General features: G+C 37.1%; 1 protein-coding gene across 7 annotated transcripts in view; it reads right to left on the bottom strand.

The window, feature by feature from the left end:
* Hmgcll1 (3-hydroxy-3-methylglutaryl-CoA lyase like 1) overlaps window positions 1-27435 on the bottom strand; it is a 126488-nt gene that overhangs the window by 33722 nt on the left and 65331 nt on the right. For 2 of the 7 annotated variants that reach the window (XM_063253814.1, XM_013142822.2), the window contains 5 exons: window positions 26724-26819; window positions 24950-24988; window positions 23844-23992; window positions 17901-18000; window positions 15388-15579 (listed from right to left, as the gene is read on the bottom strand). In XM_063253814.1, coding sequence (XP_063109884.1) covers window positions 15388-15579; window positions 17901-18000; window positions 23844-23992; window positions 24950-24988; window positions 26724-26819 — 576 coding nt within the window. The remainder of the gene's footprint in view (window positions 1-15387; window positions 15580-17900; window positions 18001-23843; window positions 23993-24949; window positions 24989-26723; window positions 26820-27435) is intronic. The other 5 variants (XM_063253816.1, XM_063253815.1, XM_063253817.1 and 2 more) reach the window with 5 other exon arrangements.

Genomic DNA, 27435 nt, shown 5'->3' with positions numbered 1-27435 from the left:
GCTAAGAAGTTCCTTATAATAGTTATTTTTCAATGCAAGAACCAAATCAGCAGGCAAGATCACTATCATTGAACTACATTCATCTTTCCACACACATTTTTAAAATAGGGAAGTAAAGAAAGTATAAAGTAGTATATAAATGAGACAAATAGATGCTGTCAAATATTATATAGAAAAACCTACATTTTAAAAGTATCAGCTTCTTTCGATGAGTGGAATATAAAGAACAAATATATGATATAAAACAACTTAAACCGTGCAGCTAAAATGTTCCATATAACCCAGAAAGTAATTCCTAAAGATGGAAATTTTAAAAGAAACCTAAAGAACAAATATGAATATGGTGTGGTAATCACATAAATTCTAGATACTATATATGTAAATATTAAATATATATGTATATATATTTAATGATACAACAAAACACCCAAGTTATTAGTGATAGACAGATCAGTCTCCTTGTCTGTATGAAATCAAAATTTTCATTTGAAGTGGATGTCTTGCTTGACTAGTTATTTTTAAGTTATTTTTATTTAAGCTATTCTTGCACTGCACAATACTAGCTGAATGACAAATACATGCCTATCAATTCACTTTTATGGCAAGTAGATATGTTGGGGATAAACTCTTCCTTTAGAACTCACTGTCACAATGCATGGCCTCAGGAGCAGAGAATCAGCTAACGGCTTGCATGGAGGCCACAAGCATGCTCAGAACTGAGTAATGGGCCAGCTGCTTACATCATTGAAATTTCCTTTATTAAGATTAATGTCTATTAATGTGTATGCATACATTAGTACGTACGAGCTGTTTCTTCTAAGCTAAGACCTTAGTATTCAGGTTTAGTTGCAGTGTTAGCATTTTGGGATAAATGAGTTGGTTTTGGGGTCCAGTCTAGCTCTTATCTCCTCATCTCCGAAAAGTTTGCCATCATTGTGCTATTATCGTTTAGTAAGGTCCCAGTGCTCTCCTGTCTCTTAGGCACTGTCTTTGCTAATCATTTGACAAGTGATAGAATTGTGTGTCCAGTCAAGTGGGCTTTTTAAGACTCTGAAACCAAGTCTAAGCTATGAGAGATCTTGGGGTCCTCACCAGCGTCCCTCACTTTCCAGCCGAGGATTATGGAGGTGGAGCCATCCTCTTCAGGTCCTCGATTTGCCAGCCTTTTTACACTTCTGACACATTTTTGCTGTTGCTGAGCAACAGCAACTGCTGAGAACCACAGTGCTTTCTGTATCTGGACAATCTTCCTGCCGTGTGCTTGTGTGTGGCTACTGCCTGTGTATCTACATTATAATACACACTGAGGTGTGTCTCACAATAGGGGATACAGTTTACTGGAAATGTGGAGTCTTAGGAAAACATGGGGAAGTTTAATAAATTTCTGAGCCATTTTCATGAAATTACCTATCACCTGACATGTTCATCCCATACATTTAATTCATACAAACAATTGTCTTTCTGTAATGCAATTTGTTTTTCTTTTTCTCTTTATATCCATACTTTTTCATTCTTATAATAGTAGAATAGGTCATACAAATTAGAAATCTACAAAAAGACATTCAATAGTTTTTTAAATAAAAAATGGAAAACCCCAGTTCAGTGTGTGGAAGCCAGAAGGTTGCAGGGTACAAAGGGTCAGGGTGTGAACGCGATTGAAGCTGTCAGAGCACACTGGGCCGCATGTGCTGGAGAAAACACGCCACATTTCTGGGAGTTCCGTGTACCTTTGTTCAAGTCTTTCTGTTGCCATGCGAGAAAAAAAATTCACTTACTATGCAAGGTAGCACTTCACCAAAATCCATAACAAAGCAAGATTTTTATGTGAATTCTAATGATTTCAGTAAGCAGGAAATCAAGATTTCAAACTTTTAGTGGATTATTCTCTAAGTAGCCTTTTAAAATAATGTTGTTGGATTTCTAACAGCTGAAGCAGAGACCTATACTGTTTTCCTCTGAGGTCTGGTATCTTGTGTATTTTCAAGGGCAAGTGTTCCAAAATGTCCCTGCAGAAAAATAAGTAACGTTCTCTCTCCTTGAAGAATATAAACATCACTATTCTTTTAATTTGGAAACTTCAACTGAAAACAGTGGGTGTTGGTAACTGATGAAAATATTTCTTTAAAAAATTTTTACAGAAATGAAAACATTTTACTAAAGAAAAGGTGCTTTATTTAGTTATCTGTAGTTACTGTGAGATCAAAGTAAAAGAAACCTCACCCTCAAACCATCCTCTTTAAACCACAACATTTTTACCTCCGAAAATTGATGTCATAAAGTATTTCGCACATCCTGTAAGTAACATTTTTCCCTGAGAAACTGCTCAAGGTACTCATACACTTAATAGAAATAGATTTAAAAGTTCTACATACAAATAAAAACAGTAATGTTCTGAAAAATTTTAATGTTTGTTTAGGGTGGAAATGAGCCTTGAAGAAACTCATGATTTCTGAATGAAGGATAGAGAGATTGATAAAGTGGTGGAAGGATGCAGTTGAAATCAAGAAGGAAATCAAAAGCATTTATGATATTAAGTAGGGAGAAATCTAAATTCGTAAACCTTCTATAGAAAGAAAATAACCATATAGCATTTTTATACAAACAATAATCCAAATAAGTGAAAATGTACATAGTAGGTGGATAAGAAAACAGTATTGTTACTAAATAAATAACTTTTAAGTTAATCTATGTAGTTTGTAATAGATATGTGGATGATGGTATGTTAAGCATATTTATTTGAAAAAATTTGTTAAAATAAGTATACATAATAATCAAGAGATTGATTTTTAAAAAGCCTAGAAAAAATGCCACACTACCCAGATTTACATCTAATATACAGCCACATTCATCAAGATCTAAGGAAAATGAAATCAGAGTTTCAGAGAGATAACCATATTCCTGCTAGAGACCCCCGCGGTCTGCATCCCCTGCAGTGCTTCTGACCGCAGCAGGAAGTGGCCTGTTAAGTGTCCACGAATGCATGAGCAGATTAAGAAAATGTACTTCCTGTATGAGACGGAATAAAGAGAAAAGGCCCCGATACTTGTGACAATAAAGAAAAAAATGAGCTCTTCATTGAAAAACAGACTTTTTCTTCGTTTCTTCTCTAACCAATACAATAGGAATATTCACTCGGTGTCTGCATTGCATTGTGAATTATTCATAATGAAGATGGTAATGTATGTGCAGGGTGTGTGTGAGTCGTATCCAAATACCAGGCCATCTTATATAAGGCACTTGAAACTCCAGGTATATGCAATGCCTACTGACATCTTTACCCTGGTGTCTAATAAACTTGTTCAGTGTGTCACTCAGTCCCAAGTTGAAGTTCCACTTTCACTTACCAATGTCCCCATGCACAGCTTCCCAACCTCTGCCGAGGTCACCTTCACCTGGACATGCACAGGTGAGCACCACTGCAGGTGTGATCCCTGTCCTTCCCTGTTACACACGCTATCTAATCCATCCTGAAACCAAGTTTAAAAATTACCCCCAAATCATCTTCACTCATTGCCTTAGCCATTGTAATTGCTTCTTTCCTAACGTCTCCCTGCCTCCATCTCACTTCTCTTACAATCTCATCTCATGAGACACCCACCCCAATTCCATTAAAAAGCAACCCGCATCTGCTCAAACCTGCAGTTCCCATTTACTCAGAGCAAACATGAAGAGGCTTGCACTGGACCACAAAGGTCTAGTGTTCCCAAGCTCACCATCTTCAGTCACACGCTGGCCACACTGCTGTTTGTTGAATGTACGTTAGAGTCCTCAGCGTAACCGCCCCCTCCATCTGGAGTAAACCGTCTCCAGTCTGGAATGCTCTTCCAGAGTAAATGTGAGCAGAGTAACACTCTCATTTCCTTCTGTTCTTTGCTTAAACTTTCCCTGGAAATTGCCTCCTCAACCCCTGGCCCATTCCTCTGGGCCCCAAACTCCTACTGTTGTATTCTATTGTACTTCGGCTTTCATTCCTGTTTCTTTTCTCACCACTTTATATTCTCTAATATGCATTTTTATATTATGTATGTTTTTTAATTGGCTGCATTCCATGACAAGAATATGAGCTGTATAAAGACATGTTAACTCTATTTTTCATTTTTGCCAAAAGAATAGTGAGCAGATTTTATGCATTTTGTTTCCTAAATAAATTCATAAATGAGTAAATATGACTTTAAAATAAATATAACTTGAGCCAAACAGTGAACTCAAAAATAATTTCACTATCTATATATATGTATATATATATATGAATAGATATTATATATCTTACTACCTAAATGATAACTTATGAATATATAAATGAATCTTAAGGATTGATGGAAAAAAGAGGGCTGGATATAATTCTGTGGTGGAATGTTCACTAAGCATGCATAAATTCCTGGAATTAGTATCACAATCACAATCACAACAAAACACTTGATAAGGAGAGATACTTCAGTAGAAAAGGTAGGCAAAGGACCAGAACACTTAACCAAAGTACAAGTGTGAACTTGTGAAAAACTGTTCAATTTAGGTAGTAACAAACTACATGCAAATGCAAATTCAAATGAGACATCAGTTAGCAACTTTGCATGCATTTCAATTATAGCATTTTCTATTGGTGAAAATTGCTTAATTCAGAAATGTTATAAAAATCTAGCGAGTGTCTAAACAAAAAACATCCTATCTGAAGATAATGATATAAACAATATATCAAAATACACCTATTCGATTGTCTTCATGAGTTTGATTTTACATATATGAGCAAAAGTATATGAATGTTCACTACATTTTTATTGCAATAATAATAAAATAAATGCTCTCAGTCAAAAGTAGAAATGGTTAAATCAACGTACATATTTAATAGGCATGCACACAATCATCGGCCTTGTGGAATCTAAACATCACATGCACAAGGCTTTAATAAGTGTAGCTATGTGTGTGGCGCAGCACCATGCACCTGTAATCCCATCATGCAGGAAATTCAGACAGGAATTTGCAAGTTTGCATCCTTCCACCTTAGAAAATGTGGTAATTTAATGAGACTGTCTCAAAACAAACTATACAGAAGAATGAACTATACAAACTATACTATATAAACTATACACAATAAGCTGCAGCTTATTGTGAAAGTTCTGTGTTCAATCCTCAGTGGCACAGATAAAACTTTTTTAAGCAACAAAGAGTGTTGTGTATATTGTACTAACCAAAATAAATATGCGCCGCATGATTCACATAATTCTCATGGATATACATGTATAAGTGTGGAGGACCCTCCTTGAACAAAGAGCAATTATCTCCACTTTGCTTAAACCTGGCTCTGTCTCCAGGTACTGATGTGTGTACAGCGCTGGCTAAGCCATTTCCTGTGCTAAGCAATGTAAATAGGACTGGCCAAGGTGCTGACTCATAGTCTTTGAAGCTAGATAACAGTCACTGTTTCCCTGCCCTGTGACTCTCAAATCAATGCCAGCAGGACTAAGAGTCACTGCTCCATGCTGTCACCTGGGATGAGCCTCAGGATAAAAGGCTGTGACTTCCCAGGGCAGAAAAGTTTGCACATCAGAGCTGAATTGCTGGCCCCAACATTAAATGCTACCTCAATTGTGTTACGTGGATTGGTCTGTCTGCATGTTCTCCCTGCACATGGCAGAGGTGCTTTCAGGCCTGCTAGCTCAGCCCAGCTCACAGTGCTCACATATTTCTGGCTATTCTCACAGTCACTCATCATCCAGCCACATCCTTCTTCACAAATTAGTAAAATCCAGATTGGGCCATAGTTTGAGGCCTTTCTTCTGGTGAACACTGTCTCGGCTGCACTTAGGACCTCCTGGCTCCCCATAACTGTACATATGTCTTAGTGTCTTTATTCTCACCATGGGTTACACCGAAAGTGGTAGATTGAAATTAACTCACTAGAATTCCAATAACTTTTCCAATAACATGTGATTACAAAGACAGACTTGACAAAGTCTAGGAAGGTCTCTCAGTTATACATGACAAAGAATGATTTTTTTTTTTTTTTTTTTTTTTGGTACTGGGGATGAAACTCTTGACCTTGTGCTTGCCAGGTAGGCACTTGTAACACTGAGCTAAATCCCCAGCCCTTACAGTGATTTATTTTAATAATTTATACTTATTTGTACTTTTTGGTATTTTCCATATATTTAAAAATCAATATATTTTTTAATTATTTAAAAAATAAATCCTACAACAATCGCTTTAATCCACAACGAAGTAATAAGTACAGAACTTAGGTTTGGCTGTGCATATTATATCCATCAGAGCCCGGTAGGTTCTGCTTGCCTAAGGGATCCAGGCGGCCCCCAGAAATTGCTCTAACGATGTCTTGTGTGGTAACTCCACAGGACAACGTGTTGGCTCTGTGGAACATGGTTTAGAAAAATGAGGATCACACTCATTAGCTTAGCAAGCAGATCCTACATCTGCTCTCATAAATCTGCCAGTGCCTTGGAAAGATCAAGCATCCTACACACAGCCACCTAATTTGCTAGGCTTACAAATTCAGTCATGTGGTTTTCCTCTTTGCCATCCTTCCCTGCCATACCCTTGCAGGAAACTGTTAGTTCCACTCACTCTGCATCCAGTAGCTTCTCTTGCACCGTTCTTTCACCTCGTAGTCCCCTTGGTTTTAGTCAGGTCAGGCTACTAAAACAAAATGGGTAGTTTATAAAAAACAGGGTTTTTTTCTAACAATTCCAGGGGCTGAAAAGGGGAAGATGAAGGTTCAGGTCCCGTGTCAAGGTGGGCACTGTTCTTTGGTTCTCATAGAGTGGCAACTTGTGTGTCTTCATATAAAGGAAGAGCACAGAAGCGCCCATGAGCTTGTCTGCAAGACTTGTTGATGCCATGCTTGTGTTGCTGTCTCTCTTGATCTGACTGCCTTTGTAAAGTCTTGCCTCTCAGTACTGCCGTGCCCGGGGTTAGCATGACTTTTGAGTGGAGGCACACATTTGAGCCATAGTGCTGCTCATCATTTGTCTCCAGGAACAGGAAGTCAGCGCCCAGTCTCCTTCCTAGTCTGAGAGCCTCTGGCCTCCTAAGGTTTCATCACAGCTCCACTCAGAACCATGTTGGTTACTCTCCATGCAGTTTATAGACTGAGCTTCCTAAAACAAGCCACTAATCAAGTCAGTTCCACTTAAAGGTTATCTATTCTCTTTAACATTAAAAAATAAAATTGAAATAATATAATAAAATCAAAATAAAGCTTTTCCCTTGCTTTTCTATGACACATTATCTAAACCTACCTGCTCCTACCAAGGAAGGTAAGTTTGGTAACTTGAGCTTACTGTGGATATGTCATTGCCAGTACTGTACCCCTTCACTGCTTGAAGTAGATTGAAATACACATATGAACAGATACTTTTAATATAAATAAACTATGAATGTTTCAATACTAGGGATGAAAGCAAAATACAAAATGGTATTTTAATTAAATTAAACTTTTGTTGGGTAATTTGTAAATTATATCATCAGAAAAAAATAGAAAATTTCAATTAATCTGAAAGACTTTTATAGAAACATATAAACATCACTTGACTCTGATAGTATTTTTACAGTTAATTTTAAAATTAAAAACAATATATTGTTTACACAGATAATTTTGGTGAGTATAACTGACTACTTACCTAAGTAGCTTGATTTCCATATTTTATTGGTTAGATAAAAAAATCATTAGTGAAAAGAACTGTGCTTCAGTCTTCAGTTTATTATTCAGGATACTTAACAGCAGAGAGATGGCAGTTAATGTAATTTGCTTTAGTGAGTGTTTTACAATAACGCTAATTGATCACAATTAATAGAAGTAATTTCTACCAAGAATTATGCTCTATATTAAAGTGATTAAAAATACAAGTGTGTTTTTTCCAAGCAGAGATTCTAGTTTTTAACCTGTCGTTATTGAACTCGTCTACCACTGACTTCCTGTTGTGCATCTGACCTTTGATAACTCTATTAAATATATCTCCTAGTCCCTACAGAGAAGTAATTCTGTAAGATTGAGCCAATTTGATATAACAACTGATATTATTTTCTTCTGAACAAATACAGAACTAGCATTATTTTGACACTATATGAGAAAGTTGTTAAAGATAACAGATTCCTGGGTTGGGTTTTATTATTGTTATCAGTGGCTTTGTGTGTGTGTTTTTGTATGTGTGTCAGGGCAGATACGTAATCATTAATTGGTTACATTATATTATATTAAAATGGCAATCATGGGAGTAACAGTTTATGTTCAATATCAAACCGACCAAGTTCAAACCGGTGTTCTAAAGGAGAAGATCTTTGCTATAGTATGTTCAAGATCAAGAGTGTTTGTGCATAAAATTTCCTGTAAATATGAATCATGAAAAAATATGAAAAGAAATTAGAAAATGAAAAATCTTAATAAATGTGATAGAAACAACAGCTCAAAATAATAAGATTTCCAAATTAAAGCCACAAGTTGAAAGAGATGTGACAAATACTTTGTTGAAAGAAGATGCTGAAACCATGATTTAGATAACGAGACACTATTAGTGGGGGTCCTCAAAAGGTAATGAGTTCTGAAACATCTACCCTTCACGCCAAGAAAAGAAGCATATCATTTGTGCCTCTTAATCGCTGCCAAGATGTAAAATTCAAAGTTAATCTTAAGAGAAGACAGATTAGATCGAGAATAAAATGCCAGTATAGATAGTATGGAATCCTTTTTCTGAAGGCTATAACCGTGCCAAAGATTAATTCTAAAGTTCCAACTGATTTTCAAGAACATAAAAATAACCAAGATATGTTATCCTGATTCTAAACTTGCATTATTATAGTCAAAGAAAATGCAGAACAGGCAAAACCCAATATTGCTATATAATTCAGTGCAGTCAGTAGCAGAAATCAAAATATCCATGAATACAACTTTGTGAATTAATATGATCACACTGATTAAATCAGAATTACCAAAGAGGTCAGATAAGATCGACTATATCTGCTTTAAATCAATAAGATTTCCTGGAAGAGGAGTGAACATGCACTTTGATTTATCTTCTAGTTTAACAAACTTTTACATAAGAGACAATGGGAAGCCAGAAAAACAAGACTTTCTTGTTCCACAAATGATGGAAAGGTCAGTGTGACTTGACTTGCAAATGTTACGTTTTGTGTTTTTCTCTTTTTCCTCTTAAATAAAAAAAAAAAAAATTAAAAAAAAAAAATAAAATAAGCAAATGTAAAAAAAAAAAAAAAAAAATGTTACGTGAATAATTAGAAGTACACTTCAAACCAGGGAATTTCAATAAGTGAAGGGAAATCACAACACTTAGCTCTGTGGGAGTGAAAGGTAGAGGCACCAAATCCTATTTTTTATTCTCTCATTGAATTTTGCTGTCCTTCACTCTAGTTTTGTACGCACATCTGCTGTCCAGGGTCCCACCTCTGACCCACTCAGTCTCTGTGTTAGAGTTTAGAGCTACAGTTTCCCCTAAGCCTCACATTCTCAGTGAGGGGGCCAGGTTGGAAAGGACAGGTTCTTAGGGCTAGGACTGGCAGGGTGTGTTCTTCTGCAAGCTTCTCCTTCCCCTCTGATGTCTCTTTTCTGACTCCACCATGGAGCAGCTCTCCTGCCCAAGGCCTCCCACCACACGGTGAATAACTCACAGCCCATTGACCATGTACTGAGTCCACTGAAACTGTGAATCAGAGTAAATGTCTCCTCCTCTGACTTGCAGGTGTCAGGTGCCTTGTCAACAATGGGAGGCATTTATTTGCTACCTCATTATCTCAGAGCTCTAATCGACTGTAAATCAAAGGACTTATACAGGCCAGAAAATAAGGACTTTTAGAAAGAAAAACGATTATTAAGAAGAAAAACAAAGCTTCTTGGATGATCTGATCCTCTTTCTTTGCCATTTTCTGACTTAGCAGAATAAAAGACATGAAAATCAAATTCTGCACCAAGAGCACATTTGGTCTCCATTGGCGAAAGCTTGCTGGACCCATCAAGCAGCAGTAGCCACATTCCTTTTGTTGGTGAGCTTCAAGTTTAGGGTCTGTTGTGAGCAGGTTAATCAGTTCATTATAGCAGCATTTTGCATATTAGTTTAAAATGCTGGTTATTTGAATATCAGTTAAAAATACCGGCTAGCTTAGAAGCAGCTTTGTCCAAGTATTCATTAAACACCTTTGATATTTAGAAATAGCTGAAAACTATATTGATTCTGAAGGTAGACACTTGCCAAAATCACAAGAAAGCTTATACAAATACAAATAAAAAGACAGTGAAGTTAAAGTAAATTTTTTAAAGCTGATGCTTTATTTTAATCTGAATGTTTTAAACTTTTTCATTATTGAGATAAGCAATTCGGCCACTTAGCAAAGTATAGAAATATATTTTGTTCATCATTCTGTCTTAGGCATCTGTAGCCCAGGAACCATATTAATTACTCTTGAAAATTCAATAATTCAACCAAATGCAACCCAGTGCATTGCTGAAGAGAAAACATTGTTGAAGTCTTGTGCATGGCACTGTGATTCTGCAAAATTCGGGGAAGTGAACATCATTCTATGCTTGGTAAGAGGAGGCTGCTTCCCTCTCCCTTTGTGACCCTCTGCTGCTTTTCCTCCATTGCTTCCCCTCTCTCTTCCCCTGGCTTCCGCTCCTCACTTCCTCCTTTTCTGACCATAATTTACTTATCCTTCTACATTACTATGAGAAGGTCACTTCCCAACAGATCCTTATGCTGGAAACAGTAAACAGCTAGAAAACCCACATCAAAATCAGAAAGATCTTAAAAATCTGTTTAAATTAAAATAGGTTTTCCTTGCAATAATAATCTCACATCTACAACAGGATCTGATAAAAATCTCCATTCAACTAACAATGCATTTTATAAAACCTCAGTAAGAACAAAGTTTTCAGATTGTTCCTTTAATTTTTGATATAGTTATTTAACAGGTGCTAAAGAAATGAATTCTATTAAACACAATATTCATAAAACACATTTGTAACAAAATTCTCTAGGTAGCCTGGATAACAACTATACAGACAGCACAACAGCATTAAACAAGTGTACTCTCCTCATGCCCTTATTATGGAAATTCTGTGCCTCATCTCAGTTTTGCATGATCCTGAGAAGCAGACATAAATACATCTTTGTAACTAAATATAGAACTGAGAAACAGGTTTATCTGATCAGCAATGGGATTCATTTTTAATCTCTTTAACAAATGCATAAACAAACTGCAAGATGAAAGATTTGTTGTTTGCTTGGAGAAGTCCAGCTTGGTTGGTTGGCAATTTTTAACATGGTTTAGTAAGGGTTTATTTAAAAAATGAATGCTTTTGATGTAAAAATTAGGTTAATAATTTGGTCTTTCCAAAAGAGAATAATAAACATGTGGAAAACATTACAAAGAAAGGCACATTAGCTAAAAGTCTATTAAGCTGAAGGGAAAAAAAGGCACATAGAATTTCTTCATGAGAAATATAAATACTGCTTGCTCTGTTTTGTCTCTCTGCTACCAATTAATGAGTGGCTGTTACTTGAGGTATTGGATCTCATTAGCTTTATTCTGCTTTTACCAAATTATGAAGACTCAAATCATTTTAGTGGAAGAAAATGAGCAATTGTCTGGTATTAAGTAGATTAAATAATTTGTTAGCTAGTGTTTTCCTTAGGTACTTGGGGAATATGTAGGAGAGTGAAACCCAACTTTCACGTTAAAAAAAAATCAAGACAAGTATATTTGGTCACATAACTGTCTTCCGTTACCAAAATGTTGTACTTTTGTCACCTCATTTTCTTGTTCTTTTGCTTCCGAATGGTTAAAAATATCCTCCACTGAAATCTACACTCTCAAAATAAAATATCTATATTAAAATAATGTCTGGTAATTATGGGTTCTGGACTTCCATGCAGCCATTTCTAAACCTGGAGAGCATATGTTTAAGTAATAAAAAAACATAATAAAGCGTAGGAACCCAAAAAAGATCCTCTACTGCAGGGTTAGTATGCGCTTTCCAGTGTGGATGTTCCATTTATAATATTCATTTGTTTCCTACCATGGAGGCCAAGTTTCCACTTATTACATGTCTCCTTGCCTTAATATTAACTTGCAGTTTGGAGCACTGCAAGCTCTCTCTCCATCCCTAAATTAAAGCAAATGATACCCACTCAACTCTACTACCAATTTTACTAGATGCCACTTCAAAGACTCCACTTTAAAAAATGAAGAATGACCACTGCTTCCAGAAACCAAGGTCAGCCCTGCTCATAGCAAAGCTGGACTTCTCCGATTTCCCCTCTACAAACACACAAAGGATTTTTTCCAAAACATTTTTTCTCCTCCTCTAAAGTTAAAACTGCTTGCTTTATTGTGGCTGCTACTATTATTAGAGAGGAGACAGGCGATGAGTACAGGACTCTGCTGGACCCCTCACTCGGTGCTGCTATATTTGCTGTGACATTAAACATCACATCCTCCTGTCCACAGTGACCATAAGGTTCCCAAGCAGTTAAAGTTCCTATCAGTTACAGACAGGCTCAAGAAAGTGGTAATGACCATTTTCCCCCAAATTTCCACATCTTATTGAAATACATGAAGGTGAATGGCAGTGACACAAATGCCACAACTTTTCCACTTTCACGTTCCCTTGCTCATCTCTGTTTTTTGACCATTTTCTCAACTGTCCCCTTCCAGCAGTCCCTCTGGACTCCATTCCATCACTTACTACACAAACCGCTGCCCTTCGTTATTCAGTGTATGCACTGGACTGGGAAGAAAGCCCCAGCCAAGGTGGCCCAGAGCTGGAAGGAACTCTCGCTCCCTGAGGAGAATCCTGCCTGCCATAAATACACGCGGCTTGTACATACAGAGATCACATCCAAACACACAGTCACAGATGCAGTCTAGCAACTGGGACATACACATACACATATGTGTGCATGTGTGCACAAGTAGACGCATGCACTCACATTGAAGATGCCCTCTTTCAAAAAGAATACATATTCTTGTCACCTGAAGGAGCTACTGGCCCTCAATTCTTTGGAAATAACTTATCTGCTCAGGTCTTTCCAATTCTGTAGTGCAATGTGCATCTGAACCTTAAAGTCACATGAGGGCCTACGGAAAGTTAGGAAGTGTAAAAGAAGGCATACTTCTCCAGTCCCAGGTAAGGCCATGAGAACTAAGAACACCTTCCTCTTCCCACAGCAGGGAGACGTCTGCTGGTTCCCCTCCCACCGAGGGAGTGGTGACGTGGGCAGATCTCACCCTTCTTACTTGGGCCCAGCATTGCTTCCTGTCCTCTGTGCAGCTGCTCATGCTGCTCAAGCAGTGCGCCAGCCCTGAGCTCCCCGTCAGTGAATGAATGCCCTTCACCTCCCCAGCACATGGCAGAGATTTAATTTTTCTCTGAGCATTTTAGTCTTCTATGTTCCTAGGACACCATCCTCTTGTCCCTGATGCTTTCTGCCCAAATGGTGCTTCACCAGCTCCCAATATTCTTTCTACTGTATGAACATTGGCAAGGCCCTGTCTGATTTTTAGATCCGATTCAATTACCATTCAAGCATTGTTTAAGGATGGGTTCCGGCCTGCAGAATGAGATACATGTTGTTCACTGTTTCTTACTAAATAAAAACAACATAGTGAACACAATGCTACAGCTGGGCATGTGCCTCAGTGATAGAACACCTGCCCAGCACAGAGAGCCCTGGCATCGATCCCTAGCACCACCAAACAAAACCAGTGAGAGTTTAGTACAGTCCACACACGATCTGGTAAGCACATATTCACTGCTCATCGCGTGCTGTGTGCTGCACAGCAGTGCATGTGCTGTCCTTCCCTGTGACTGGTGATGTGATGGGTTTGTCCATAGCAGGAACACAAAGGGAGACTGCACTGGGACATAACAGCACCTATGGCACTGGAGGAGAGCAGTTTTTAGCTTCATGCTAATCTTGTGAGTTTACTGTTGTACCCACAGAACATCAATAACTGAAACATCAAGGTGGAGACCAAGTCTGCACCTCTTCAGGTGACCCTGCCTTCACCAGGAAAGGCACAAAAGGGTTTCAGCATTGTATTACACTTGGTCATTTTCAAGAGGTACGTGGAACCCAGAAGAAACCCAAGTCTACAAATTTTGCACAATTGCCATTTATCCCAAGAAGTTAACTATAGTCATTAAATAACAAGTATGATACAAAACTGAAACATTACTCAAATTTTAAACTACACGCACTTAAACTACACGCACTACATCCACACAAAGAAATGAGCGGGTTTGTAGGGAGAGCCCAGAGCCACTTCAGGAACTAGCTCAGCAATATTTTACAATTTACAACTGCCCTTCAGACTCTCAAGGGGAAACCCATTTTCTATTTTTTTAGAAACTAGCACAGCTAGGGAAAAAACATCGTAAAATTTCTCATGCTCAAAAGACCATGCGATAACATCTCCTCCTCTCTGGATTCAACAGGATGTCCCTAGCTTGCTTTAAGAGTCTGTGCACAGATTCAGATTCGTGCACACAGACTACAATGTCAAAATAAGCTCCATGGTGCTCAGCCCTCCCATGCTTCCCTGCATCTGCCAAGCAACTGTGCTGCAGAACTGTGCTGTAGAACTATAACACTGACCCACAGCCTCACCCAAAGGCCTTCAGACAGTCTTACAGTTAGCTATAAACACCTTGGATTCCAAGGATATTGAAAATGAGTCTATTTTAACTGAGTTTAAAAATACATTATTAATTTTTAAAAGCCACATAAAATGCTACTTATAACCACTTATATATGAATGCATTTAAAATACCACAATTTAGTAAGTAATTTTTATCACTTTAATGGTCTCTCATTTATCATTATAATACTTACTTAGTTATCAAAACAGGAATTGTGTTTGCAACATCAGAACAGAAATTGTAGTTCGCCAAAAATGGGATGGAAGCCACCAACATGAGGAAAACATTTTACGCCACATAGCCTACATTCTGTCTCCATATGTAACTGTCATAGAGCACAAATTTAACAAAAACAGCATTCCTGCCACAATGGAGACAATGTACTCTACTGTTCCACTGCTCCAAATTCCATTCTATCGCAGTCTATTAAATCTTAGGGCTCAGACTATAGAGGTTGAACCAAATGGACATAGCCCTTCCAGGATTAATACTTTAAAATGAGCAGAATTACAGTTTTTATTGTCAAATTAACACTAATCAGAGACTTCTGTTACCCTAAGAACATGTGGAATTTGTGAATAAACTTCCCGAATGCCTGACAAGTTTAGTATCATATTGAATACATACTGCTTAAATAGTATATGCATAACATTTCATTAATATGTCTCACTAAACATGCTTTTATGCTAAATAAGGATACACACTACACGAAGAACATGAAATACCTGCAGGGCTGTGAGGATGTTGGCCAGGGCTTGTCCGTACGTGTCATGACAGTGAACCGCGAGCGCAGCTGGCGGGATTTCTTTCATGACACACTCCAGCATTCTCTTCATGCTTCCTGGAGTGCCCACTCCTGTCGTGTCTCCCAGAGAGATCTCATAGCAGCCCATGCCATACAGTCTTTTAGATACCTGCTGAGAAAGGCCAGGTGCTAGTAAAACAGTAGGCATGGATAGACAGATTCTCTTGTTCCTCAGCAAATGTCATCTACATGTAAAAACCATAACCAAATTAAGCTTATGATTCAAAAATATAGACTCCCATTTTCTAGCCCTTCCTCTCATTCATTAAGTCCTAAGCTTGTATAAAATGTAGAATGAAATAACTCACCTTAAATATTCAAGTTTTCCTCGATCATGTCTATTTAATATCTATCTGTTCACTTGAGAAATTGTAAGCTTTATTTCAGATATGGGTGGCTTGTATCTCTCAACATGCTCATCAAACAGAAGCAGTACAGATTTATTTTGGAAGTTTTATGTCTCTTGGATTAGAGGTTAAACAATACCAGCAGTTGTTTGAGCTCTACCACTAAAAATTTCTGCAACTGTTAGACGCCATCAATATTCTTGACCTAGTTTTCCTGACTCATTGATGGTTGCACCTATGCAAGATAAAGGGCAAGGCCTTTTTAAGTTTAAGCACTGGGGCTGGGGATTTAGTGCAGTGGCATAAGCACCTGCCTTGCAAGCACATGGTCATGAGTTAGATCCCCAGTACCAATAAAAGAGAAAAAACAGTTTAAGCACTAAATGTGCATGAGCACTGTACGATATTTTGACAATCAAAAGAGACCTAGATGCAGCTTCTACCTACGCTCGTCATGAGATTCTGGGAAGAAGGTTACTATTTTAACTGTCTAATCTATAGAACAGTGAATTAACTTCATTTGGCATGTTTTTTAAGGTTTAATTACTTCATTTTTAAAAAAATCAAAAGAATGTTAATGGCATGCATACTTGAATATTTGAAACAAGAATGTAAAAAAGTCACTATATATGAAACCTGGCATTCATTCATTCATTTAACATATACTTCTCCAGGGGTCCTATTTTTATACCAGTGGTGCCAGTGTTAAGATGCAATACAAAAACAAATATGGGCACATCTCATGCTGTGACAGATCGGCATGAAAGGAGGACAGGTTTTAGTCAGTCCCACTGAGACATCCACAAAGAAGAATTCTGAAACAAGGAAACAGGATTCTATGAGCAGATAGCAATGGAAATTAAGGGCTTAAGCTACAACTGGAGACTGAAGAGCGCCAGAGTGTGAAGGGAAGGTCTGAGAAGTGTCCCATAGAGAATACCAAATATAAAGGCTGCCACAATAGGAAATTCAAAGTGTGTTCCAGGTAGAGGAAAAGTCATGTAAGGGAAAGTGAAGACCACTGGGAGAAAGAGCAGGCTACCGGCTTGAAAACAGTAATCACAGACTGATCAAAACAGTCATTTCAGAAAAAAAAAAAAAAAGTGAATTCAGCACAAAATCTACTACAATAGCACAAAAGACCCATTTACAGTGGCTGAAGATCATGAATTTCTAGAGCATCCAGTTAGTACGGAGTGTGTCGGGATGGAATGTGTAGGCCAGCCAGAGGACAGACAGGTGCAGAGGTGAGAGAGCACGGAACTCAGGGCTAGGCAGAGGTGGACTTACGTTGTGTTGGGCCTGAATTTATTCACTTTTACAGATGTTCTTTAAGAGAAGAATATGTGATCATAGATTTGGGTAGTACCAGTCTTGGAGAGGTCCCACGCAAGGAAAGCTCTGGCTAGTGTAAGTGTTTTTACTGCACAGCGCAGCCAAATCTGTGGGCAAAGGCACTGGGGGAAGGAGAGGATGGTGTAGCTCCCAGAGGAAAATCTGCAGTAAATTTCCAAAGCTCAAACAAGCGCACAAGTCAAAATGGCTTTGGAAGTGATGGTTTAGGGTTGGCCCTAAACTTCTAGCCCCGACCTGTAATGTAGCTATCACACAGTGAGTGACTTTTTCACTTTCCAAGAGACGCCGGGGCAGTTTGCAGCACATACTTCGTCTTCACCTTGGGTGCTTGAGGAGCAGTTTTGGTTCTGTTCTCCACACTCTGGCAGGCACATAGATCAGAGTCCACACTGTGAGGGAGCAAAACCAGAACCGCTCCCAAGCAAAGCCCACACATGTGCAACAAACTGCAGGCTGTCTGATAGAATGCGGAAAAAGCCACGCACTGTGCTATAACCACATAAAACAAGGCCTTTTATTCTTTCCAAAGCTTAAAAACACAGATAGGAAGAACCAACTGTGACTTTGAAAATTTGCAGGTCATTCAGAAGAGCTTGGTGACAAAATAAAGCATTAAATGATCAAATTTGTCTGTGGGTATAGCTACCCGTTCCACAGATCTATTTAGTTTGCTATGTAGAACCAGTGAGTAGAAAGAAAATGCTTTTAAAGATAACATGCATTATTTTACCATTAACCAAAAAGGCTGGAGGTGTGTGTATCTTACTTCCGCCACTTTTTGTGGTGTAATGCTTCCCTCATATGGACAGCCCAGGGCACAGGACACATACCTAAATTTTAAAATACAGAAAGATATAAACTTTTTGGTAGATAAGTCACTCTTAATTTTCAGTTTATGAAAATGAAGAAATCAAATGCATCAATAAAACATATTTTACACTGTTGTAATTATTCATTATTATTTTATCCTTAGATAAAACAAAAACAATATAGGTAAATTTTGAATTGATTTTCCTTCTCGTTTTTCTAATAACTATAATTTGATATATGTTATTTGATGACAAGTGGAGACAAAGTGAAAGGTATTTTTCTTGTGAGGTTGTTTATAGAAGCATGCACAGAGTTTTATTTAAATAATGCTATACATTCAACTGTTAAATGTAAAAGACTTTAAGATTATACATAAAATCATGTTTAAAAGAAAAAAAAAAAACTAGCTCAATTTCTGTTTCCATCTGGATGCTTCAGTCTCATTTAGGTAGAGTCATTAATCACCCCCGAACGCCTAGAACTGAACAGCGCTTGAGTCCACCCTGTTTTCCTCTCATGTGTTTACTTAAATCATTCCAAAGGAAGAGTGTCTAATGCATTTAAAAGGTTCCAAGTAAAGATACCGCTGGCTTCCTCAGCAGCTCACGCTCATAGGAAGTCTAGCCTTTTCTGTACAGACAGTGATCCCTTTCCATTTTAAGCTGTTAAGCTTTAGGACAAGCCTGTTTTAGCTATTTTCAGCTCATCACCAACCCTATTTCTTTAAACTTAAGATTTTTACAATGCTAGTTTTGAAATAAAGCATCTGGTGGTCATGAATGAAGCAAGCCACATACTATGGGAAGGAGAGGTGGAGACCAGTTATTTGGGCATGGGAGGAAAGAGTTTTACATCAAAAGAGCCCTTGAATGCCATGACAAGGAGGCTGTGCTGTGAGATGTCTCCAAACTACTCTGCTCAGAATCCATAGACTGCAGGTAGGACATGCGGACAGTGTGAGCTGACCTGGATGGCTTGACAAACACAGAAAGCAGGTTGCAGGCTTTAAATAACTGTGTTGAGACAAATACTGAGGACCATTTCCAGGGAAGAGACACTGACCTCACTCCACAGTGCGTCGGGAGGCTGCCTTTGAAAAGCTGTTATGTAGAGCCGGGCTACTGATTAAAGCATAACCAAGCATGAGGACTTTCTGACATGGAAGGCCTTTTACTGGAGAAACTGCTAGCTAACATGTGGGGTGCCATCTCTTTTGAAACTTGATTATAGGTGATACCAGATAAAGGTATGGATAAAATGAGTACTCCAGGTTCACTAAGGATCTAGGAAAATTGACTTGCATCTCCTTTTAAATACGAATATTAATTTTTATAAACAATTTATGACTAAAGTAAAATAGCATATCCTACAATGTTTCTCAAAAAGAAATCTGAGAGTATCTGTAGCAACTTAATCGTTAATCTGCATTTGCTCCTTGCTCTCATTGCAACCTTTTCCATTTTTATTTCTTTTTGGGAACTGCAGACGAAGTGTACCAGATACAGCCCAAAAGTACCACACTTCATTTTACAACTTTTTAAACAATCAATGAAAGGCTTTGTTTGGCTCAGAGGATGCCTATGAAAATCCATTCACTGAGCTTTCAGTGGGGTCAGACACTCCCAAAGTAATCATTACTCATCTTCAAATCATTTTATAAGACCATTTGCATGGCTTGTGCTTTGACATGCAAAGCTGTTCACTTTGTTACTTTATGATTTGCTTTATAAGAATTTAAACAGTGAAACTATGGCACCTCAATAATCATTTCTTTCTTAAGCTAACAGTGTCACAAAGAGTGTGTGTACTGTTCATGTGACTTTATTATAGAGAAGCTGCCATTTACTTTAGACAAAAAGCAATAAATCCTAAATCTCTCAGAGGATATAACAGAGTGCTATTTCTCACCTTCAGATACTATAATTTAAAAGGTTCCTGACAAACCTACAGTTACTTCTTTCAATATTTCTCCTTTTTAAAAAAGGGGAAAATAATTTTATTCTTTGTTTTCTGTTTTTAGATTTAGACAAATAATAAAGTAACCTAGGTTTTTAAAAAATATGACAAATGACTTACATCAAAAAAAGTAAAAAGAATTAAGTGCAATATGCATGTATTTCACTGTTCATGCACGTACCCATACACAGAGCACAGCTGGCTGATTCCGGACTGCCCTTCACTGATGTGGCACGTTACCATTTCAGACTGTGCATCAGATGTTATAGAAAGTTCTAAGCCTGTACAAAATCATGGACATCTGTACGTAATACATGTGTTTTGAGGAACAATTGAGCAATAGCCTTCATAATTCTAAAGAAAATTCAGTACATGTAAAAGTCATCATTTTTGCAGAATTTTAAATGGGTTTAGTGAGCATGTATAAACTGTACATCGCTTTATGGTTTTTAAATCTAATCGCTGATGACATAAGTATTCTGGACAATGACTGTGCACTGTTGCACTTTAGATCATGCTGAAGCTTCAGTGCTATGGCTTGAGGTCCCAAAGTAGGCACCCATGGCTTAAGATCCATAATATCAAGCACCTATCTCTAGGTTTCTTAGAAAAGTAAAATCTTATTGAAACTCTTCAAAAATTTGGGTGAGGAGAAAGATACTATAATTTCAGGTGCACAAATAGCTGATGAGTTCATATACTGAACTGTTACATTTCTTAAAATGAATATTCTTCCAAAAAATTCAGACATTGATTTTAAATGGAATAAAATCTGTACAAAAATCATATCTGTGTATATAATAATTCTCCAATATGCTTTACTGATTTGTAAATAAACACAAATGTGAATAAATTCTATTCCACCATGTACTTTTGTAGCTTTCATACCAAAGCCTGAGAAATAAGTGTTTATTTAATGATGGAATAATACTAATGTTCAGACAGTGAATTTGAAGGGAATTTCAGATTTTGATTTGCTCAACTTCATGTTTGATTTGCTCAACTTCATGTTTTCTTTTTGGTGAAAGAAAGCTAAGATAATAAGGACTAATTTTATACAATTGATGTTTTCGTCTTTCAACATTAGAAAGTCCACACAAATATTGTAGGTTATGTTTTTTTTTTTTTTTCAGCTTTCCTTGGAGTCTTCCTTTACTAAAGTTTAGATTTCATATTTCAAATACATACTAAAATAAAATGGGCTCTTCATTTTTTTCTATTTGCTTTAAAAGAGAGACAAAGCAAATTACTCATATTTGAATTTAAAATTTATATTTGCATTTTTTATTGTCATTATGTGTATTTTGCCTTAAAATGATTTTAGAAATCATTCTTTATTTTGTGCTTTTCAAAATACATTATTTCAGCTTTTAAATTTCTCTTGAAAGATCTCCATGATATTTATCTATTTTACTTACAAAGTAATTTCAAAACTCATTTTGGAGACTTATGATGGGGAAAGGGAAAAGCAGTTTAAAAAGGAAAAAAAAGCAATAATGTAGTTCACTGTGGTACAGTCTAACTCTTCTTGCTCTCCACATGACCTTGACTCTGGTCCAGTGCTTTTCTAATATTTTCACTCAAAGCTGATTTATTTGTGCTTCTAATTAACTACCGTTCCTCCCATGTGCACTTGGCTCACCGCAACCAGAAGAGATACAAGGGAGACCTAAATCAATTTTAGCACTCAGCTTTCTCTTGCAAATACTACGTACTTGAGATAATATGGCATGTCTATCCTATCTTCATATTTATAGAATAATAGTTAATGTCTCTCTCCCTCTTCAATAACAAGGAATGCACATTTCACAGCCAAAAGCCCTGCTCATAGCACAGCTAAATACTTGGTCCAGGAAGTGGGCATGAACCAGGGGACTTTTTCTCTCTTCTCCCTTCTCATCTATCTCATCGCTTCGAAGAGCCTCTTTCTTTTCCCACTTCTGTTTTCTAACCCTCTGTCTTATCATTGATTTATAGGTGGCTCTATCTTAGGATCTCTCAAATAATGAAATCAGTCTCAAAATTATATAATCTTTCAAATCGAGTAACTGTGATTTGTATTCATTTCTAAAGCAGAGAGAGAGAAAACTGAGTTTTGAAGTTTGCGTCAGGTTTCCTCATCTGACTGTAATCAGTGTATTGTGGAGGAGAGGAAAGCAGACAGCTCAGATCATGAGTCATGCAGCTCCTCCAGGGAAATTCCAGGGAAGTGTCCTGGATACACCTGCACTTGCAGAAATACATGACGCACAGTAGAAAGTAGAATAGAAGAGAGCTGAAATTGCTAGCGTTTGATTTCTGCATGCAATTTCCCAAGTACTTTCTGAACAGCGTCCTGTGAGTTGCTGCAAAGGTGCTTTGGTGTTGGCTGGAAAGAGAAGGGGAGTCAGCAGTGGGCCGGGAGGTTGGCTGGGTTCGAGGTTGAACCAGACTTCCCAGTGCAGCTCACAGGCTCAATCTCCATTCTGAAGAAAAGTAGTGCTTTTTTAGGGGCTGGGGGTTTAGCTCAGCGGCATAAGCGCCTTCTTAGCAAGCAGGCAGTCGTGAGTTCGATCCCTGGTACCAATAAAAAGGAAAAAGACAAAAAACAAACAAACAAAAAAAAAAAGAAAAGTAGTGCTTTTTTAAAAAATATATATTTTAAAATAGATTTAGAAAGCACATGAATTTATTCCTTTCTAAAAGTTATTATGACTTTCCAAAATCAATTTATCAGTGTATACAAGGCTGTGACCAAAAGATAATTGCATGTAGAGGCCTGAGTATTACCAATTTACTTCCAGATTTGTAACCATTAATAACCCCTTGGATCTCAATCCTAGCACAAAATCCTAGGCTAATAATTATTAATAGCATTAAGGAAAGATCACTATTTGAGGTGTGATCAAAACATACAGTGAATATTTAATTTTTAAAAATTTTGCTAAAAACAGTGTCATCATCCCTCTTAGAATCCTTTCTTTTACTTCAAGCACACTTATCCCGTCCCTCTTGGCACTGTCTGAAGCGGTTCTGGGAGTACATTTCGTGCCTTTAATTGTACTGTGGTTGCTGCCTCAAAGTCCTGAATTTGCACAGTTTCAATGTGCACCCCTCTCATAACCATCGGGGGACAGTGAGAAGTCAAAGTCACACAGTGGCAGATCCAGTGAATAAGGTGGTTTCAGGCACACCAACATGCTTTGTGTGACAGATGCTGTCATACAAGGGGGGTGTGTGACAACACCATGGAGGACGATGCAGTCATCTGCCCCTTTGCCAGGTCGTTTTCTATGCACTTTACAATTTCCTAAGAGCTCAAGTATACTTTGTAATTTTCAGAGCTCACTGAAGTTCCTGGATTCAAACTCAGCCAGCACAATTCCATGGAGGTCAAAAAGCAATATCACCCTGATGCTAGATCTCCACTGATACAGTGTTTTACGGGGTAATTTCCACTCAGAGTCCTGAGCCTTGGTGTTAGGATCATAACCATCATCTTGAGGTTCATCTCCCAGGATGACATTTCTTAAAATGCTGGACTCTGCAGAGCAGCATCTCACAAGTCTGGTGAAATATGTTGTCCTAGATCCGTGATGTATGACACACTTTAAAGTACATTTTCTTTTACTATAGCTCACAGCCGACTGTGCCAAACCAGTTGCAATGTCACACACCGTTACTAAAGTTTCAACTTCCCCGGTTGAAGACTGTGTCCTAAAGGATGTCCTAAATGAATGGCTATAGGCAGGAGTCGTCACCGTACTTTTGATCACACCTCATACAGTCATTTTTCCTTATTAAATAAGGTACATAGGGGATGCTATATATGTATTTTTTAAGAATGGTAGAAGGAACAAGGATATTTCTTAAATAAGCTTTAATAAAAAATGTTAATAGCAGAGAATGTGTGAGACTTCCTAAGTACCCTCGTGCTGGAATGTTCATTTGGGCTGCAGACTTAATGACCTCTTCGAATTTTCCCATGCTTTCTTCAATGGAACAGTTAATGTTCTTCTTGCTAAAGGATTCAGAGGCAGCCCCAAAGACTGATATTTCAGTGGCTCCAGCAGCAACCTGAAAAGTAAAATTTAAAACCAAATGCTAAAATTTTCAAGTGTAAATTACAGTAGATTATGCAACAAAGGCAAGCTTACATTCTTTAGTTTTGTTTTGTTTTTTTTTTTTTGTTTTTTTTTTTTTTTTTTTTTTGGAACAGGGTCTCATTGGATTCACTTGGCTTTGAACTCACTATGCAGCCAAGGCAGGCCTTGAACTCGCAGCGATCCTCCTTCCTTGGCCTGCCAACTGCTAGGATTGCAGGCGTGTGCCACCACACCTGGCTGCATTTGCCTAAAATTTAAAATTATAACCTTCTCATCTTGCCACATAAACACTTTCAAAAGGGAAAAAAACTGTATTAACAATAACTCCACAAACTATAACATTCATATGAGGCATAGAAAATACAGTGATAAAGTTACAATTCAATTTGGAGTTTTAACTTATTACTATCCTACATACTTTAACCCTAGTTATAGAAAATACTTGTACCCTAATGCAATCTTTATTTTCATAGCAAAACATTGTTTTCCAACCATTTATTAAAATACAGGTTAGTAAAACTTTGTTTTTCTTCTTTTCCTACAATCCAACAGAAATATGATTTTCCAATTCATCATTTAGATTCTGCATAACACTTTCCTCCTATCTCTGCGCCTGTCTCCTGTTGTCTCATAGCGGAGCAGCCTCAGCGGGACTCTTGTGTGCCTAAGGCTTTTGTGCTCCTGCCAGTCTTCAAATCCAAATTACGAATCTAATTGATTTTCCAATTTGCCTTCTTTGTCTTCCCGCAGGCTTCTCTGGTGAATTGTTTTCCATGGCCAAATCTCCTAGATTTTTGGCTGATTTTTTTTTTTTTTTAATTTTAAAGAGGATAAAATCAAGGAAAATAAAACAGGATAAAGCCAATCAAAATAAACCAGTTGTAAGTGATATAGGACTTCAAAACAATACAAAATCAACAATAGTTACCATAATGCCTCTTGTTGTCTTCAAAATAGCTGCTGATACCTTCAGTCATAGTAAAAATCAAACAGAACAGAATAGACATGAAAAAACAAACCAATGAATGCAATAAAGGACTTGAAAACAAAACAATATTAAATCCAAAATGACTACCAAAATATGTCTTGCTACCTTTGAAACAGCTTTTCCTCCATCAGATTTAACATAAATAAAATAAAAGAAAATACCCCCCCCTCAAAAAAAAAAAAAAAAACTAATGCAAACAATACAGGACTTCAAAACAAGACAATAGGGAATTACCAATGGCTACAACATTAGAAGGAGATTCCCCCCTGGATGCCACACTGCATACCGCTATCTTCTGAACAGATGATCAGACCACTGGCCCTAGCCCTGCAATGTTAGTGAAACACCAAAGCACCCCAGGCAGCCAAATGCATTTATCTCGATAGCTATCATCACAGCCTGTGATTCTCCAGATCAGATTGGTACTTTTTGTTCAGCTGAATTTTTAAAAACTGTTAATTATCACTAGCACTCTGCCTGCATTTCCTAGATCCCTGTCAGTGACTTGCTACTGACAGGGATCTAGGAAATATATAAAAAATAATTATAATAATATAAGAAAAAAATATTCTATCATCTTTCCAACAGCATTTAAAAACAAAATTGGTTTCTATGTCTCTATTCAAAATAAATTTTGCACTTTTAAAATAAAATTCTGCTTCTTCTACTAATTGTCAGTACTCTTATTAGTATTTTACATGTCATTTTTGCAATCCAAAAACAACCTTAAAATTAAGTTTTTCCATGATGCCATTGTATAGATGAGCACATTATAGCACTACCAAGCTAACTAGTTTCTACACTTTTGGACAGTTAATTGTAGTTATGGTGTTGTGTTTTGAGCCAACATTTGCTCCACACTACTGCTTGCTTTTCTAAACTATCACACAAAGGTTCTCTCGGTATCTTCGTAAACATGCAGACATCTACTGGGTTAGAACTGGATAATAGCAATAGTTAAATGTTCTTAAAATCCATCTCTCTATAACAATAAAATTACACTGAATTGAGCAAAACTAAATCATTCTAATAACATATACACTAACAAATAATCCAAATAACATCCTACAATCTCAACTTTATGTAATAAATTCTAAATAGAGAAGTGAAAAAAATATTGACGCTAATAGCTGCTAAAAACCTTTTGCCAGAAATGCACGTAAGTGTAAGATTTTACTTAGAATTTTATTTTTCCTGCATGTGTAATCATTAAAGCCTTTATTAATATCATATAAATCTTTAAATCATACAGGCTCAGAAGAAAGAAACTAGAAAAAGCTGTTAGAGGCATATATGATAACAAAAATTAACTTCACCTAAAGATAGGAAAAAGGAAAACAAAAAACAGGCAAAAAATGACAGTGTTTATTGATTTCAATATCGGTGATCACATTACTGCATTGAACAACATTAAAATTGTACTCTATATTACTTAAGAGGGATGCACAAAATATGCTTTCAAAAATTTTCATCAAAATAGAGAGTTGTGCTTCTATGTTTTGATGGTGGACTGGTTAAACAGAAAGGGTGATTTTTGTGGAGCCCGTCAGTCTTCAGCAACGCCGAGGGTTCTCGTCATGTGCACCCAGGTTGGTGTAATTACAGTATTCAGATAGGGTGAGACACAAATTAAACATGATACCATTTTAACTTTCTAAGGTCTTTATGACAGTAAGAGGCATACCAATCTTAGAGAAAGTAGGAGCACACTTACGGCACGGTGAAAACCCTGAAGGTTCGGAGTAAGAACAGGGTATCGAATGCCAGGATACTGCCGGATACCTTTCATCACTTCAGCATGATCAAACATCTAAAATACATCATAGTTACATGTGAAAATGGAACTGAATGCTCTGTCAAACATATTATTTGATTTTCAGTTGATTTTTAGTTACATATGCAAACATGTACTACGAATCAGTGTTTAAAATGACGAAGCTATGCCAGTTCCCAGTGTCACAAGACAACATGCTGTTTTTATCCTCCACATAAAAATCATACTTGTAAATATTTTCAGTGTATCCCTTTAATGGCTAGTAAAAGATAAGTACATGTTTCCATTAGAATAATTAACAATGCTGAGACTGCATGTTATTTGGATAGCAGAGTTATTTCAGTTAGTCTGATCTTAGGTTAGTCTCTGTTCTCATAAATGCAGAATTAAATATAGTAGACAAATTGCTTAGCGCCGAAGTTATCTCACATTGTCAAAACTTTATTTTCAGAAGCTAGTTTTAAAAATCAACTGTGAAATAAAATATCAAATGCACAGCCTGTAAATTATGCTCTTAAAACAATAACTGAGAATCAGATCGCATAATCAGCACACAGAAAAATTATAATTAACATAATATGCCAGTATATTTAAGAATGATAAGTTATGGCATGTGCATATATGCATGTAAGGAATAATATACAAATACACA

The sequence above is a fragment of the Cavia porcellus genome, unplaced genomic scaffold, assembly GCF_034190915.1.
Source record: "Cavia porcellus strain 051 isolate PalLab524CR breed Dunkin Hartley unplaced genomic scaffold, mCavPor4.1 scaffold_7, whole genome shotgun sequence".
NCBI lineage: Eukaryota > Metazoa > Chordata > Mammalia > Rodentia > Caviidae > Cavia > Cavia porcellus.
This window is presented reverse-complemented; position numbering and strand designations above follow the sequence as displayed.